This window comes from Dunckerocampus dactyliophorus, chromosome 21, assembly GCF_027744805.1.
Source record: "Dunckerocampus dactyliophorus isolate RoL2022-P2 chromosome 21, RoL_Ddac_1.1, whole genome shotgun sequence".
NCBI classification, from domain to species: Eukaryota; Metazoa; Chordata; class Actinopteri; order Syngnathiformes; family Syngnathidae; genus Dunckerocampus; species Dunckerocampus dactyliophorus.
The window spans coordinates 13,202,791-13,216,650 of NC_072839.1; the positions used below are offsets into that span (position 1 = coordinate 13,202,791).

General features: G+C 46.7%; 3 protein-coding genes across 6 annotated transcripts; 2 read left to right on the forward strand and 1 right to left on the reverse strand.

The window, feature by feature from the left end:
- Positions 1-13: 13 nt before the first annotated feature.
- On the forward strand, positions 14-3,268 carry ssr1 (signal sequence receptor, alpha). Of its 2 annotated transcripts, XM_054765681.1 has the most exons (10): positions 14-178; positions 840-973; positions 1,062-1,158; positions 1,394-1,497; positions 1,573-1,731; positions 1,806-1,882; positions 1,957-2,035; positions 2,110-2,203; positions 2,437-2,451; positions 2,585-3,268. In XM_054765681.1, the coding sequence occupies exons 1-10, from the start codon at positions 112-114 to the stop codon at positions 2,650-2,652; spliced, it is 894 nt and encodes a 297-aa protein (XP_054621656.1). In that variant the 5' UTR covers positions 14-111; the 3' UTR covers positions 2,653-3,268. The 2 variants fall into 2 exon arrangements, with proteins under 2 accessions (XP_054621656.1, XP_054621657.1); XM_054765682.1 differs by lacking the exon at positions 2,437-2,451.
- Positions 3,269-3,558: 290 nt separating this feature from the next.
- On the reverse strand, positions 3,559-8,210 carry mynn (myoneurin). 3 transcript variants are annotated; one of them, XM_054765601.1, is made up of 9 exons: positions 8,150-8,210; positions 7,529-7,584; positions 7,192-7,459; positions 5,273-6,180; positions 5,030-5,189; positions 4,779-4,957; positions 4,614-4,706; positions 4,415-4,540; positions 3,559-4,346 (listed from the first exon to the last, which is right to left on the reverse strand). In XM_054765601.1, exons 3-9 carry the CDS (start codon positions 7,455-7,457, stop codon positions 3,961-3,963), a joined length of 2,118 nt encoding a protein of 705 aa, XP_054621576.1. In that variant the 5' UTR covers positions 7,458-7,459; positions 7,529-7,584; positions 8,150-8,210; the 3' UTR covers positions 3,559-3,960. The 3 variants fall into 3 exon arrangements, with proteins under 3 accessions (XP_054621576.1, XP_054621578.1, XP_054621577.1); XM_054765603.1 differs by lacking the exon at positions 8,150-8,210 and adding an exon at positions 8,062-8,147; XM_054765602.1 differs by lacking the exon at positions 8,150-8,210 and having other exon boundaries at positions 7,529-8,131.
- Positions 8,211-8,449: 239 nt separating this feature from the next.
- pdha1b (pyruvate dehydrogenase E1 subunit alpha 1b) lies at positions 8,450-13,770 on the forward strand. Its single transcript, XM_054765307.1, has 13 exons — positions 8,450-8,621; positions 9,149-9,169; positions 9,607-9,783; positions 10,022-10,075; positions 10,157-10,330; positions 10,394-10,520; positions 10,606-10,697; positions 11,224-11,316; positions 11,395-11,550; positions 11,809-11,880; positions 11,939-12,006; positions 12,084-12,192; positions 12,255-13,770. Exons 1-13 carry the CDS (start codon positions 8,562-8,564, stop codon positions 12,417-12,419), a joined length of 1,368 nt encoding a protein of 455 aa, XP_054621282.1. The 5' UTR covers positions 8,450-8,561; the 3' UTR covers positions 12,420-13,770.
- Positions 13,771-13,860: the final 90 nt, after the last annotated feature.

Genomic DNA, 13,860 nt, shown 5'->3' on the forward strand with positions numbered 1-13,860 from the left:
CTTCACTGCACCCACAAAGGCAGAAGAAGAGCTCACCAAGCAGCGGCTGTCTTAGCGGCGCTCTTTCGCAGTCTGTCCGAATGAGACGGCGCTGATTTCGGTTCTACAATAATGACATTTATCGCTAAACTCCTCCTGCTGGTGTTACTGGCCTTCCCGGCGCACATTGCCACCAGGGGTTCGTAGGTTTTTTGTTTTTTCCCGTGCGAGGAAGGAAAAAGAGCAGCGTTTTAAACTCGATGCTACATTTAGCCGCATAGCTTGTTAGCTTAGCTGCTACTGAGGCGAAGGCCGTTCTCCACTTGACATGTGCGGGATAGCAGGAGCACTGTTGTTATTTGTTATTCATTACGTTGTATTTGACGTTCTTATCGATTGTGTCACAGCTTGTACCTCGTAACAAATCGAGATGTAGTTGATCACTCATGCACTTAGCCCGCTTCCTTATACACTGACGTGTCCTTACTACTAGCGAGCAAGCTAAGTGGCGTGATTAGCCTGCTAACTTCACTCATACTGTTTATACTGTTGCTATAACACTGCGAGCGCTCGCTAATGAACACTATTTAGCGAGGTTTAACCTGAACATTGACTAGCTCAACTGCAGGACGCGTGACTAAGTGTGTTTTTGTGAGTAAAAGATCCTCTGATTAGTTGTGAACTTTGAACAAGCTGACAGTTGCAATCTTAAAGTGCAAACATTGTTCTGTAGAAGCAAGAAGTTGATGATAATGCGGAGAAACATTACATGTCACGCCGTTGTGGACATGGACACACGGCTTCACTGGTGACGTGCTATAATAAAGTGTTTACCTGCTTTTTAAAAAATGTTTTTTTAGGGCAGTTGGTCAGTGCTCAAGACTTGACTGAGGATGAGGAGGTGGAGGCGGTGGAGGACGACGTCGTGGATGACGTGACTGCGGAGGATGAGGACGACGAAGCTGAAGTAGAAGACGACGAGAACACCGAACTTGTAAGAGGACCCGTAAAGACCAAATGATATACAGTACAAACAACGTTGTTAAAGCTGACAAGCGTGTGTGCATGTTTTTTTCTTATAGACAGAAGAAAAGGAGGATGAAGAGGAGGAGCCATCGGTCGGCGAGGTGACGGCGTCTCCGAACGGCGACACCACCATCCTCTTCGTCAAAGGAGAAGGTAATTATTGCACTTTACAGGGTTAGGAAAATGTTAAGATGTGTAGCGAAGCCTGCATTTTATATAATTAACACAGCTGTCCTCTTTGAAGTGGTGGTTGTAGCCAAGGGCAGGTCAGAGGTGGTTAGAAGAGGGAGGTTGTTACTTTACGGCGCGGAGATGATGGATTCATCTCTTTAAAAACCCCTTTTGCATGATAAATCACCTTTTTAAAGTCAACGTGCTCTATTCTCAGACTTCCCCGCCAACAACATAGTCAAGTTCCTGCTGGGTTTCACCAACAAAGGATCCGAGAACTTTGTGGTGGACTCTCTGGATGCTTCTTTCCGCTACCCTCAGGTAAGAAGTGGTCCAGACTTGAAGGCAGAAGGATGCCTTGTGGTCTTGATGTGGTCTTGTGTCCTCTCCTGTCAGGACTACCAGTTCTATATCCAGAACTTCACAGCGCTCCAGCTGGACACCGTGGTGCCTCCCAGCAGACAGGCCACCTTTGAGTACTCCTTCATCCCTGCAGAGCCCATGGGGGGGCGTCCCTTTGGACTGGTCATCAACCTCAACTACAAGGACAGCAACGTGAGTGAGGAGGCGTGGCCTAGCAACATCCCCGTAAATCAGTTGACCGACTCTGGCGTCTTCTTCTTGTTCAGGGGAACGTCTTCCAGGACGCTGTGTTCAACCAGACAGTCACCATCACTGAGAAGGAGGATGGATTGGATGGAGAAACGTAAGCGCCTGCTTTTTCCTTCATTCTTTTCTCGATCCCTGCACCCATGTGACTGATCCTCTACTTCCTGCCAGCATCTTCATGTACATCTTCCTGTCTGGCCTCGGCCTGCTCGTCATTGTTGGCCTTCATCAGCTGCTTGAGTCCAGAAAGGTAACAGCAGTGCTTGGACCACATTGATTTGTTTACTTTCTTGATTGTTTAAATGCGTGCGTGTGTGCGCACAGAGGAGGCGTCCTGCTGCAAAAGTAGAAATGGGAACGTCAAGTCACAACGACGTGGATCTCAGCTGGATCCCTCAAGAAACTCTTAACCAGATCAGTATGTACACAACTATAAACACATATACTGTATAGACAAAAGTATATGGACACTTTTCCCCATGAATTAACAGGTAAGCGTCCAAATACTTTTATCTACCTATCGTCTCTCGGGAGGTGTCACCTTCTCCCGGCCCCCACCTATCTTGATTGAGCTTTTCTGTGCATGAGGATCGCTCACCCTTTCTTCTTCTTCTTCTCTCTCGCCGCTTCCCGCTGTCACGTCTCCTTCAGTGCAGAGCCGCAGAGGTGAGAGGTCGTGTCCGTAAACTGCCAGCTCTGCAACGCATCTGCATGCATAAGATGTAACACGCGTGTCGTACGGTACTGCGCAAAGGCGTTCAATCAGCGTTAAGGGTGGTCTTCTTGTCGTCCTCCGCAGACAAAGCGTCGCCCAGAAGGTCTCCACGCAAACGCAACCAGAAACGCTCAGCCGGCTCGGACGAGTGACGCAAAAGACGACGACTGCCAGCACCTCCCTGACATCATGGAGGCCTTTTGTTTGGGTTTTTTTTCTGTAGAAGAACTTGAAACATGCTGAACTGTTCAAAACACACACACAAGATTGAGCGAGGACAGTTGTGTTGTCACTGATGTTTATCTGCTGATGCCGCTGTAATGTGGAGCTGCAAGACAACTTTTGCCACAACTATTTCTTTTTTTGTTGTTTGCAGCTCCCCCACTACAACGGTAAATAAATGCACTCTTTTGTCTTTTTTTTTTTCCTCTTGTGCGTTTTGTGTCAACGCCAGCGTGTGACGCACTGATGGCTTGAAAACAAGTTGAAAGTGACGTCATGTTCACTATTCCGCTCGTTTACTGCATAACTTCGCATCTGGCAACCTCATGGATGGAGCAAAACGTCGCCTAATTTATTTTGTAGGGATTTTTTTAGGTGGGAGGAGGTGGAATGTTTTTATTTTACCACTAGGGGGCGACGCTGCAGGCTTCCACAAATTCATTTGTGAGCGAAACAAAGCAGAGTTGAATGTCTGTCAAGGGCTGCCATTCATGAATTTTAATTTGCTTTTTAAAGTCCAGGAAATAAAATATTGTTTGCTCTCGACTTGTGGGCTCATTGGTAGTTTGTGTCTCCTGTCAAAGATAGGATTTTTTTCCCGTGCTTTTACAGCGGCATGCAGAGGATATCCACCCCGGACACCATCATGGTTCACAGGAAGCACCCGCCCTCAGACAGGAAGACCACATGGCTGCCACTTTGCCACCAGACTCGTTATGAATAGTGACGCCTAATGTGACCCCTCACCTTGATATTAAGGGTATTTAAGATTGTGTGTGGTGTATTAAACTACATGTTGGCTGTAGAATAATTAACATCAGTCAAAGGTTTTTCTATTTCGCCAGACATTTATTGGATGTTTTACACAGTGGTAATGCGTATTTCTGTACATATGATGCAGACAAGTTCATCAAAATAAAAAAAAATCTAAAGATAATCAAGAAGGGAAAATGAAGCATGTCACACCAAGTCCTACTAAAGAAATACAGTGTGGCATCACAGCTTCAGTAACGAGTTAACTGCAGGTTCTAGCATTCTCACTTGCAAACCTAATAAAACATTTGCATGTGCAAAGTCACAACATGAGCGTGACAACATGTTAAAGCAACCACACAAATGTTCTACGCTAACAAAAAGCTGAAGCTCAACTTTTGAAAAGTTCCTCACCAACAAGTCCAAAAGATTTTTTGAAGTGAGACAGTGAATATGTCCTCCTGACGGGATGTCTCGCTCTGTGCTCACTGCGGGGGACGGTTGTGTTCGGGGTTGTCCACCGTACGGATGATGACGATCTGCTCCAGGCTCTGTGCAGGCGAGGCTGGCGGCCTCAGCTGCTCCACCAGCGCGTGGAGCGTGTCCGAGTTGATGGTCTGCTCCGCGTCCGCCTCAAATGTGACGGGGTCAGCGGGGGAGATGGGCGTGTGGCTGGGCTCCACCTTCAAGTCCTGTAGGCTGTCGCTGAGAACGCCGTTGTCGTTGCTGGCAGAAGGGCCTGAGGCTTTGGGATGGGGCGTGGCTGGTTCTGGGTTGAGAGGCTCTCCTTCAGGGATGGAGGTCAGACCTTTATCGCTGGAAAGTTTGCTCTGCACGAAGGCCACTGGATGGCTGGACGCCAGCAGGACAACTGCTCCATAGAAGACAAAGTTATGAAAACAAACAAGAATCGTGTCCATGGACATCCTTGCTGCTCACCTGCTCGTGCTCTCTCTTTGTGTTGGCGAACTTCGTCGGCGTGCGCCTTCTCCTGGTGTTTGATCATGTTCTTCACGCTGGCGAACCTGTTTCCACACAGCAGGCACTGCACACCATTGTTGCCCTCTGAGACAACACGATAGCACGTATGATCTTCAGGGTCACCATGCAATGTCACGCTTCTCAGGGTAAAGCTCACCTGGGTGAAGTCGTCTCATGTGCTTCTTCAGTTCGGACGACGTGACAAACCTGGAGCCACAATGTGGCTGGGAGCATTTGTACGGAGTCTCACCTGCAACAGGAAGCCAACACATCATCTTCTGTCCATTCAGTTTTACAGAAAGTCTATCTCCGCCCTCCTTACCTGTGTGTTTCCGTGCGTGAGCAATGAGCGAGGATGAGACGGAGAACGACATGCCGCACAGGTCACACTGGTACGGTTTCTCCCCGGTGTGGCGCCGCTTGTGATAGGTCAGCGTGCTAGACTGAGCGAAGGCCTGGCCGCAAACGTCACACACATACGGCTTTTCTCCGCTGTGCAGCCTGAAGGAGCAACAACACCCGGTCAGCGGGACGCAAATGACGGCGCTGCCGCCTGAGGCGCTGCACGGCTACCTTATGTGGATCTTGTAGTTTGACGAGGTGGCAAACTTGAAGCCGCAGCGCTCGCATGTATACGGCTTTTCCTCACCGTGGTACATGCGGCGGTGAGCCACCAGCTGGCACTTCTGAGCGAAGCACTTGTCGCAGTTGGAGCAGCTGAATGGCTTCTCACCTGGAGGGGAAGTTTGGTAGAACACAAACTTAGTAAAAGTGGCATTTCATCTTCCGTACAATTATCTTCTACACCGCTTGTACCTGTGTGGATGCGCAGGTGAGTTTTGAGCTGGGTGGCTTGTCGGAATGTTTTGGAGCAGAAGATGCAGACGAAAGGTTTGAGTCCCTTGTGGATCTTCTCATGGCGTCGCAGGCTGCTCATGTCTTTGAACATCTTGTTGCACTCTGTGCACGACAGGTTCATCTCGTCCATCCCGCTGGGGTCCTGTTCTCCCTCCTCCCCTTCCTCACCGCTGCCGTCATCCTCCTCATCATCCTCATCTTCCATCCGCCTCCTTCCTCGTCCCCTCCCTCTGCCTCGTCCTCGCCCCCGACCGCGCCCTCGCCGGCCCTCCCCGATGCTGAGGCGCAGCTTCTTGGCAGGGGACTCGTCCTGAGAGGGGCTCCAGTCTGCTGACGTGTCCCCAAAGTCCTTCACGCTGGTGTCAGAATCCTCCGGAAAGGGTTCTTCACTCTTGATGACTCCCCTGCCTCTTCCCCTCCCTCTCCCGCGGCCCCTTCCCCGTCCCCTGTGGGCTGGGAGTTTGGTCGTGTCATCTAGAAACTCTGACAGCTCGCCGCTGAAACTTTTGGGCCTCCTGCCTCTCTTCCTGCCCATCCCCTTCCCAGCGTTCATCTGCATCATGGACATGTACTCCTCAATACTCGTGATTCCTTCCTCCTCATCCAAACCAGCAGCCTCACTCCCCTGCTCTTTGCTGTCTTTGCCCTCCTCCCATGCTCCTGAGACGGACGCGATGGACAACGTGACAGGCGAGTGGGGGCTGCCTGGAGAGCCAGGACTGACAGAAGAGAGGCCAGCCTCTTTGTCCGCCTCGGACTGGTACGCTTCGCTGGCCTCGGACCAGTGATGACTTTCCTCCAGGTACTTTGTGGCTTCAAACATTCCCAGGAAGATGGCAGCTCGGCGGACAGCAGCTTGTCTGGTGCTGAGAGACGGTAAAATATCAAACGTGACTCAGGGAGCACTCCCACTACTAAGCCATTAGGACTATGATGTGCTTTGTCCCATCACTTCTACACTGCTGTATTGCTGTAATTTCCCTGACTCTGGATTATTTCGAGCCTTATTTCAAGTCTTTCTAATTATTTCTACTGTACTGTGCAAGGTGGCGGCTGTCAACAGGTCTTACAGGAGGAGTGATTAAATGATGTGAACGTTTTGCCTTTTGGATTATTTTAAGCATTTGTGTTTTATTTATGTTGTCAAATGTGTTGGATATCAAGAATCTGTGAGGATCTCTTACTCGAGCATGGTACAATAGGTCTCCTGCTGGGGTGGGCAAACTTTTTGGCTTGTGGGCCACATTGGGTTTAAAACTTTGGCTGGAGGGACTGGCTCTAAACAAATAAAAGTATAATTGTTTGATTTTAGCGGTAAAAGTGAAATAAGCTTTATGTGCTTTGGTTCCTTTTTAAGCATCTGGTGGAATTACTGCATATTAAGTGTTATAATGTGTATAACGACAGAACACCTCAACAACCCAAATTCAAGTTTTTGGGATAGGATAACCAGAAAGTGCATGAATAAAAAATTTGGGATTTACTAGATGACATATATAACATTACACGTCCCACCTTGACATGTTTTGCAATCAAGCAAACAAAAATGCAACAAATGCAGCAAAACATGAATACAAACAGTACAAAATCAACCAAATGTTCAATAAACTATCAGTTTCTATCACACAGGCTCGCACTGCTCCACCATCCAACCAACACTTTATCTAGCATCAAAGCCTCGCCGTCCTTCAGCTGTTGTGACGCTGTCCCCATGATTACCGTAATGACCGGTTGAAACAAAATCATTTAGAAATGTGCGACGGGCCGGATTAAAACGCGTAAGGGGGCCTATGTGGCCCGTGGGATGACGCTTGCCCACATTTGGTCTTGTGCGATTACGCCCTTATGGTTTGTGTTTACATATTGAGCCAGTCTACCTGCTGAGGTTCATCTGTCCGGTGTAGACAAACTCCAACAGCTTCTCCAGAGCGTAGCGGCTGACTTTGTCAGGGTCCAGGGTAGTCACCTCTTGACCCTTCTCAGCCTGGGAGGAGAAGTACTTGCTGAAGGCTGCCAGGATGTTGCGGTGCGCCCGGAACTCCACGTCTCTCACCACAATGGTGACGTCGCACAGGAAGTCCATCTCCCGCTGCTGATGTAGGCGTTGCAGGAGCAGCTTGCCATGATTGGCGCCATGAGCCATCGCTAGGAGAGACCTGAGCGTTAATGCTGCTCATCAATCAAACTTGTTATGACATACTGACACATGCTTACTGTCAAATGTGTGCCAGTGATGCTGAGTTCAGTCTTCGCCGTCTCAAATCGGTGATCTGTTGGAGATTTTGGAGTTAAAACGTGAAGAATGGCAATCAAGTCAAAGTAATATTAATAGCAGCCTAAATAAAATTATGAAAAACACAGAAAGATGAGTTCGCTGAACCATCTGCTTATGAGGAGTCATTTTTGAAAATAAAAGCTCCCGCCCGCTTCCTGAGTAGGCCTCTGCCAGATGCTAATGCTAATAGCAGCGTCGCAGTTCCTCTTAAAAAAAACAACGTTTGCTCTTCGAGGTTCGGTGCCTATTGACCTTTCACAACTCTGCCAACAAACCAGTTACAATGAGGTTCTGCTGTTTCGGTTTCTTGTCAGAGTAGCGAACCAGTGAAGCCAAAGCTAAGCGTTCTCTTACACACGAAAAGCGCGGAAAACATTAGGCTCTTATTTCGAAGGATTCACTGCTTGTGCCGGCGATGGCTACATGAAGTTTGCCCCAAAATTTTTATTCGACGATAACATGGGAAACTAACCGTACAAATGCACCATCTATGAGTAGGAATACGCGATTGAAGATCTCTGTCTTAAACCGAGACAACGAAAATAAAAGCAGCAAAGTACCTTCGAATATCCGTGATCCGCAGCCGTTATCTCGGGTCGTTTACCAAGGTCTCGCGAGACCTCACTGCGTGAGCAAATTAATGGGTCGAGATGTTACGTTGAGACACAAAGACTAGATTGAACTGCACATTTTACATTATCATTAGGGAATTAAGAAGTTACTCATGTTGTACTAACTATCGTCTCGTTGAAAGTGGTCATTTTATTATTTTTTTTGTATTTGTTAGATAAACTGGGTGGGGTCATGCTGCACGTGTGGCTATAAAAACGAAGGCGGAACAAACTGCCGTCATAGTTGGTACTCAGCGGACTCTTTTCTGAGTGGGACGGCGAACAGTAGCATCCAACAACATTCCGGCTCCGCCACCACCACTTTTAATCCTCTTAAGACTCCAACTCCTCGACCAGTAGCATGCAGAACATGTTGACCATCATCTCCAACGCACTGTGCCGGATCACCGGCAGGAATGTGGTGAGTCTCCCGGTCGTTCGAGGCTTCCCCACCGTACTGGCTCATGCTAACCTGGTTTGCTAGCTAGATAGCCAGCTTGGTGATGTTGGGGTTGTTCTTGACCTTGTGAACGGTTCATTGCTGAGAACACTTTTACGACTTTGAATACCCCCCTCATGTCATGTTATTTTTCTATATTATTTGCTGTGAAGTAAACTGAAGCAGACAAGTGGACTATTATCTAATTTATCTTGTCAGCATATTCCATACAGAAACAATAGTGCTTTCTGTTCCTGCTCTAACAGCACCCCCCCCCCCATCTGTCTGCATCTGCACCCTTTCTATACTAAAAAAAAACTATTTGTTGAGAACTTGTTCATTTTTGTTTCTTTAGGTACCAGCAGTAAACGTACAAGGCTTCATGAATTTTCCTTATTAATTCTCTATTGCACAAGAGTCTGTCCCTCATTTTTAAAAATCTCTTGCTTCTCTTTTCTGTCCACCCTTCCATCCCCATCCCCCGCGCTTCACCTGAACCTGAACTCAAGGGAGCCCAAACAGTGTCTGAGGTAAGCTGCTCACACAACTCCCTTGATGTTTATCCCTAATCCTTCCCTTTGCAGTGCTATGTCACAAATTTTTTCATAGTGCAATTTTGGGTGTTCTTCTATGTATCCTTTATGATTCAGAGGGTCAGTCATGATGACCATGTGTAGATATAAATCAAAATTACCTGGAGCAGAGATTATGGAAGAATGTGAACTGTGAATTTGTCCACAGGAATGTAGCAAGTTGTTTAAATAGTGTCATGACTGTGTAAACCGTGTCATGGCTGAAATATTTTAATTGTAAACACAGCTGGTCTGCCTCAGTCTCTGAGTCTCTAGAAGCTTCACGCGGTGTGTGTGTGTACTGCCGTCCACGTAACCGCTGACCCCACCTTGCCGTCATCGCTTTGGTAACCTCTCCAGCTAGGCTCTCATTGGTTGGCTCCTGTTCTCCCCAGTTGCTGATTGGCCTGTCAGAGTACGTCAGTCTAACCTTCCCGGCGGTGCCCGACTTGGCACGGACACAGCGGCTGCCTCCCAAACCGCCGCCGACACCAACACCGCCGCCGGTAGTAGCTGCTAGCGCGACCGCGGCTCTCTTAGCTAGCATGCCGGCCGAGACGTTAGCCCGACCTGTAAGAAGTGGTGCCGCTTCTGTGTTTGCCTGCTAACTAACTCAGTTTCTTTTCATGGACTCTTTTTTTTAAACTCTTAATCAGAGGCATGTCCCTAATTGCATTTGAACCCTGTCTCTAACTGGGGAAACTATCAATACTGTCGAGGAAAATTTAATGGGTGCATTTAAACATTAAGTGTGTTGGACTTTATATTCGCAAAGCTTATTGGGCTAATAGTGTGTGTACATGTGTCCAGGCCACTTCGCGCTCATTTGCCAACTTCACACCTCAGGTGACGTTTGACATCAAGGTGAGCCTCTATTATCTGTTTTAATTAAACCACTACATCTTGTTTTGCTTGCTAATTACAATTTCCTTCCCCTGTCAATAGAAATGTGATCTGCATGGTTTGGAGGAGGGGCCTCCAGTTAAGGCGGAGCTAACGCGTGAGCAGGGCCTGCAGTATTACCGCACCATGCAGACGGTGAGGCGCATGGAACTGAAGGCCGATCAGCTCTACAAGCAGAAAATCATCCGCGGGTTCTGTCACTTGTACGATGGGCAGGTAGGATAAATACACCCACGCGAAATCCCGCACACGTACAGACTATGTTTTGGCCTCATACAGGAAGCCTGTGCCGTAGGTATCGAGGCCGCCATTAATCCGACCGATCACCTGATCACTGCGTACCGTGCGCATGGCTACACGTACACCCGCGGTGTGCCCGTCAAAGAGATCCTGACAGAGCTCACAGGTAAGATGACTTCCACAATCACTAAGTGTCAACTTCTTTTTGTGTGTGCGCGTGTTCACCATGCCTCCATTTTGTCACTCCGCAGGCAGGAAAGGCGGCGTGTCCAAGGGCAAGGGTGGCTCCATGCACATGTACGCACCCCATTTCTATGGAGGCAACGGCATTGTGGGAGCGCAGGTGAGCACTGCAACATGCACTGTAGCGCCTCCTCAGACCTAAAGTGGTATTGCAAGAGGATTTTAACACCCAAGTCTCACACTGTACACAGAACACATGGGCATAAAATATCGTAAAGATTAAACCCAAGAATAAAATGACAAATTATACCTGTTGTCTTGAACACTGGAAAAGGCGTTACAAGGGAGGGAGAGACGGGCTTATTGGGAGGAGGAAGTCCCGATAATGACACCTACTCCACTGCTTAGTTATCACTGTTCATTTCCCTTTTCTTTGACCCATTGCAATCAGAAGACTGTCTTGTGCTTGGGAGACATAATGAAGGGAAAACATTAACTAAAAAAAATTCTTTTTTTTTTTTTTGTCTGTATAGAGTGCATATGTGGCCACAAAACACAACACAAGGACTGCCTGTGTGTTTTGGGCAGTAAAAGTGGCTTATTCAATGATTTGAGTGGCAGCATGCTAATTAGCTTTAATCAAGCTGACGCCATCTTTGCAACCACTCTTGTGTTGTGTAAATCAGGTTCCGTTGGGTGCTGGGATCGCTCTGGCCTGCCAGTACCAAGGTAACAATCAACTCTGTGTCACGCTGTACGGGGATGGAGCGGCCAATCAGGTAGTCTTTCAAACACACCTGCTCAATAATCTAATTACAAAAAATCATGGGAGCTTCTGGGCTTTGTATTTGGAACAGGGGCAAGTCTTTGAGGCCTTTAACATGGCCGCCCTCTGGAAGCTCCCCTGCATCTTCATCTGCGAGAACAACAAGTTCAGCATGGGCACGTCGGTGGAGAGGGCGTCGGCCAGCACTGACTACTACAAGAGAGGGGACTACATACCGGGAATCAGAGTGAGATGCATCATGTGACACAAATGAACGAGTGCAGTGGGGTCCTGGGTTGAGGCTGCTACAAGACTGTGTGCAGCGGCCGGCCCGCTTGGACCCAGATTATAACAAGACGCCATGGGCGCGTCCTGGCAGTTGCAGGTGTGAGCATGTACACAGCTGTCTGATGCTCATGTATGATACTGCACACATACACACGTCACATGAGCAAGCAGCTTTCTGCCATGTCTTCTGCTCAGTCCTTGTCTGGTCTTCATGCAGGTGGATGGGATGGATGTCCTGTGTGTGAGAGAGGCTGTGAAGTTTGCCGCCGACCACTGCCGAGCTGGAAAGGTGATTGACTGATTTTTAGGTAAAGGGAACATGCATGTTGACCAATTTTGTGTTTCAGGGTCCAGTTGTGGTGGAGCTAGAGACCTATCGTTACCATGGACACAGCATGAGTGACCCCGGCGTCAGGTAAGACGGGTTATTGTCATTGTGAACGCTGATTATGCATTTTTGTTTACCTACATGTGACATGTAACTTCCTGTAGCTACCGCACTCGGGATGAGATCCAGGAAGTGCGCCTCAAGAATGACCCCATCTCTGTGCTGAAAGGAAGAATGCTGGACAACAATATGGCGTCAGCAGAGGAATTAAAAGTAAGGACTTGCGTTTGTTTGGCTCAGTACCACTTGATTGAATGCTCTCATCTGTGCATTAGGAAATGGACTTGGCCATTAAGAAAGAGGTGGAGGAGGCCGCCCTGTTTGCCACGTCCGACCCGGAGCCACCGCTGGATGATCTTTGCAACAATATCTTCAAAAGCGATACACAGCTGGAAGTCCGCGGGACCAACCCCTGGTCAAAGCTCATATCCGTAAGCTAGTCTGGCTGAGTTTCAGATTGGCTTTCTCCTGCTACTAAAACAAGGCCCCGGGGCTTTGCAGCATTCAGCACCTTCACGGGCCTGGACTTGGACCTGTTTGCCACTTTTTGTATATGTATTAATATATGCTCTTGACCTTTTTACTAAAACTGCAGATGGATTGTATGAGTCTGATTCTATTTAAGGTTTTTATGTGATGATTCTGAACTGTATTTTATTGTTATATACAAGCAGCAAACATCAACAGTTAGGCGCACTTTCATTTTTGGGTTTGTCTGTTTTTATTTATTTATTTTTTATAAACTTACAGCGAAGGAGGAACGCTTGTTTCCCCTGATTTGTTTGATGCTGCCAATAAAAAAAAAAAAGTGTGTGGTTTTGCTGTTATATCATCTACCGCTAGATGTCTCTGCAGAACTAGAAGTGGAATGAAACGCAGTCATGGCAACAAAGCAATGGATTTATTAAAAAAAAAAAAACATAACATTTAGATTGGGAATAATTTTCAGTATGAGGAGCCAAAAGAGCTACACTTTCATAACTGACGCCATCTTTGACGGCTACAGTGAAAACTTGCAAAGCTAATAAAAATGCATGATTTACCCTTATTTGACCTAAAACCATATTTTGTGTTAACTGCTTAAACACTACAATAATGACAGAACGGGATAGAAAATTACTTTTACATTTTAGCAAAACCTGCCTTTACTACATGGAAGAACAATATCAATAGACGCATGTATGCCAATTCTACAAATATTAAGCAATATACTTAATTCATTGATAATAGATTGTTTTTGACTATTTAACTGGTTTTTGATCGTTTGCATTGTTTTTCACTCCACCTCACCTTCAGTCTTTCCACTTATTGCATTTTTGCATTAATTAAAACTTGTAGTTATTTATATACATTTTATTTTTAACACTTTGTATTTTGTTTTCCTGTATCATTACACGAGCTATACTGTGATTATTTTGTAGTTTGTTTTTTTATTCTTGCAAAAAAAATGCCTTTTATTACTTTTATTGCTGCATAAGATATCAATATATTGTCACAATATTTCTGTTTTATACACCTAAACAGGATATGAGCTAACTTTAATGACATATCTAGTTAACACATTGTGTCAACATGTGAAAGATATGGTGTGGATAAATTATAAGTAGTAGGCAGTCGAATCTAATGTTTTTTAAAAAGTGGAATGTGGTTTATTTAATCAGAGTTAACAGATTTGTTTGAGTTCCCCGAGGGAGGCTTCGACCCCGGAAGCGTTCTAGCCGCGCCCCTGCTACATTGTTCACGTTGTCACTTGCTTTCTTTTGAGTGTTTTTAAAATAAAAATGGTGTCTTTCATTGGGTTTAGTGGAGCAAAAAGCACAAGATGTTGTCATTTGTGTTTAGTTTTCGATTAGTTTTCCGCCAGCGTTGACGCAGCAAGAC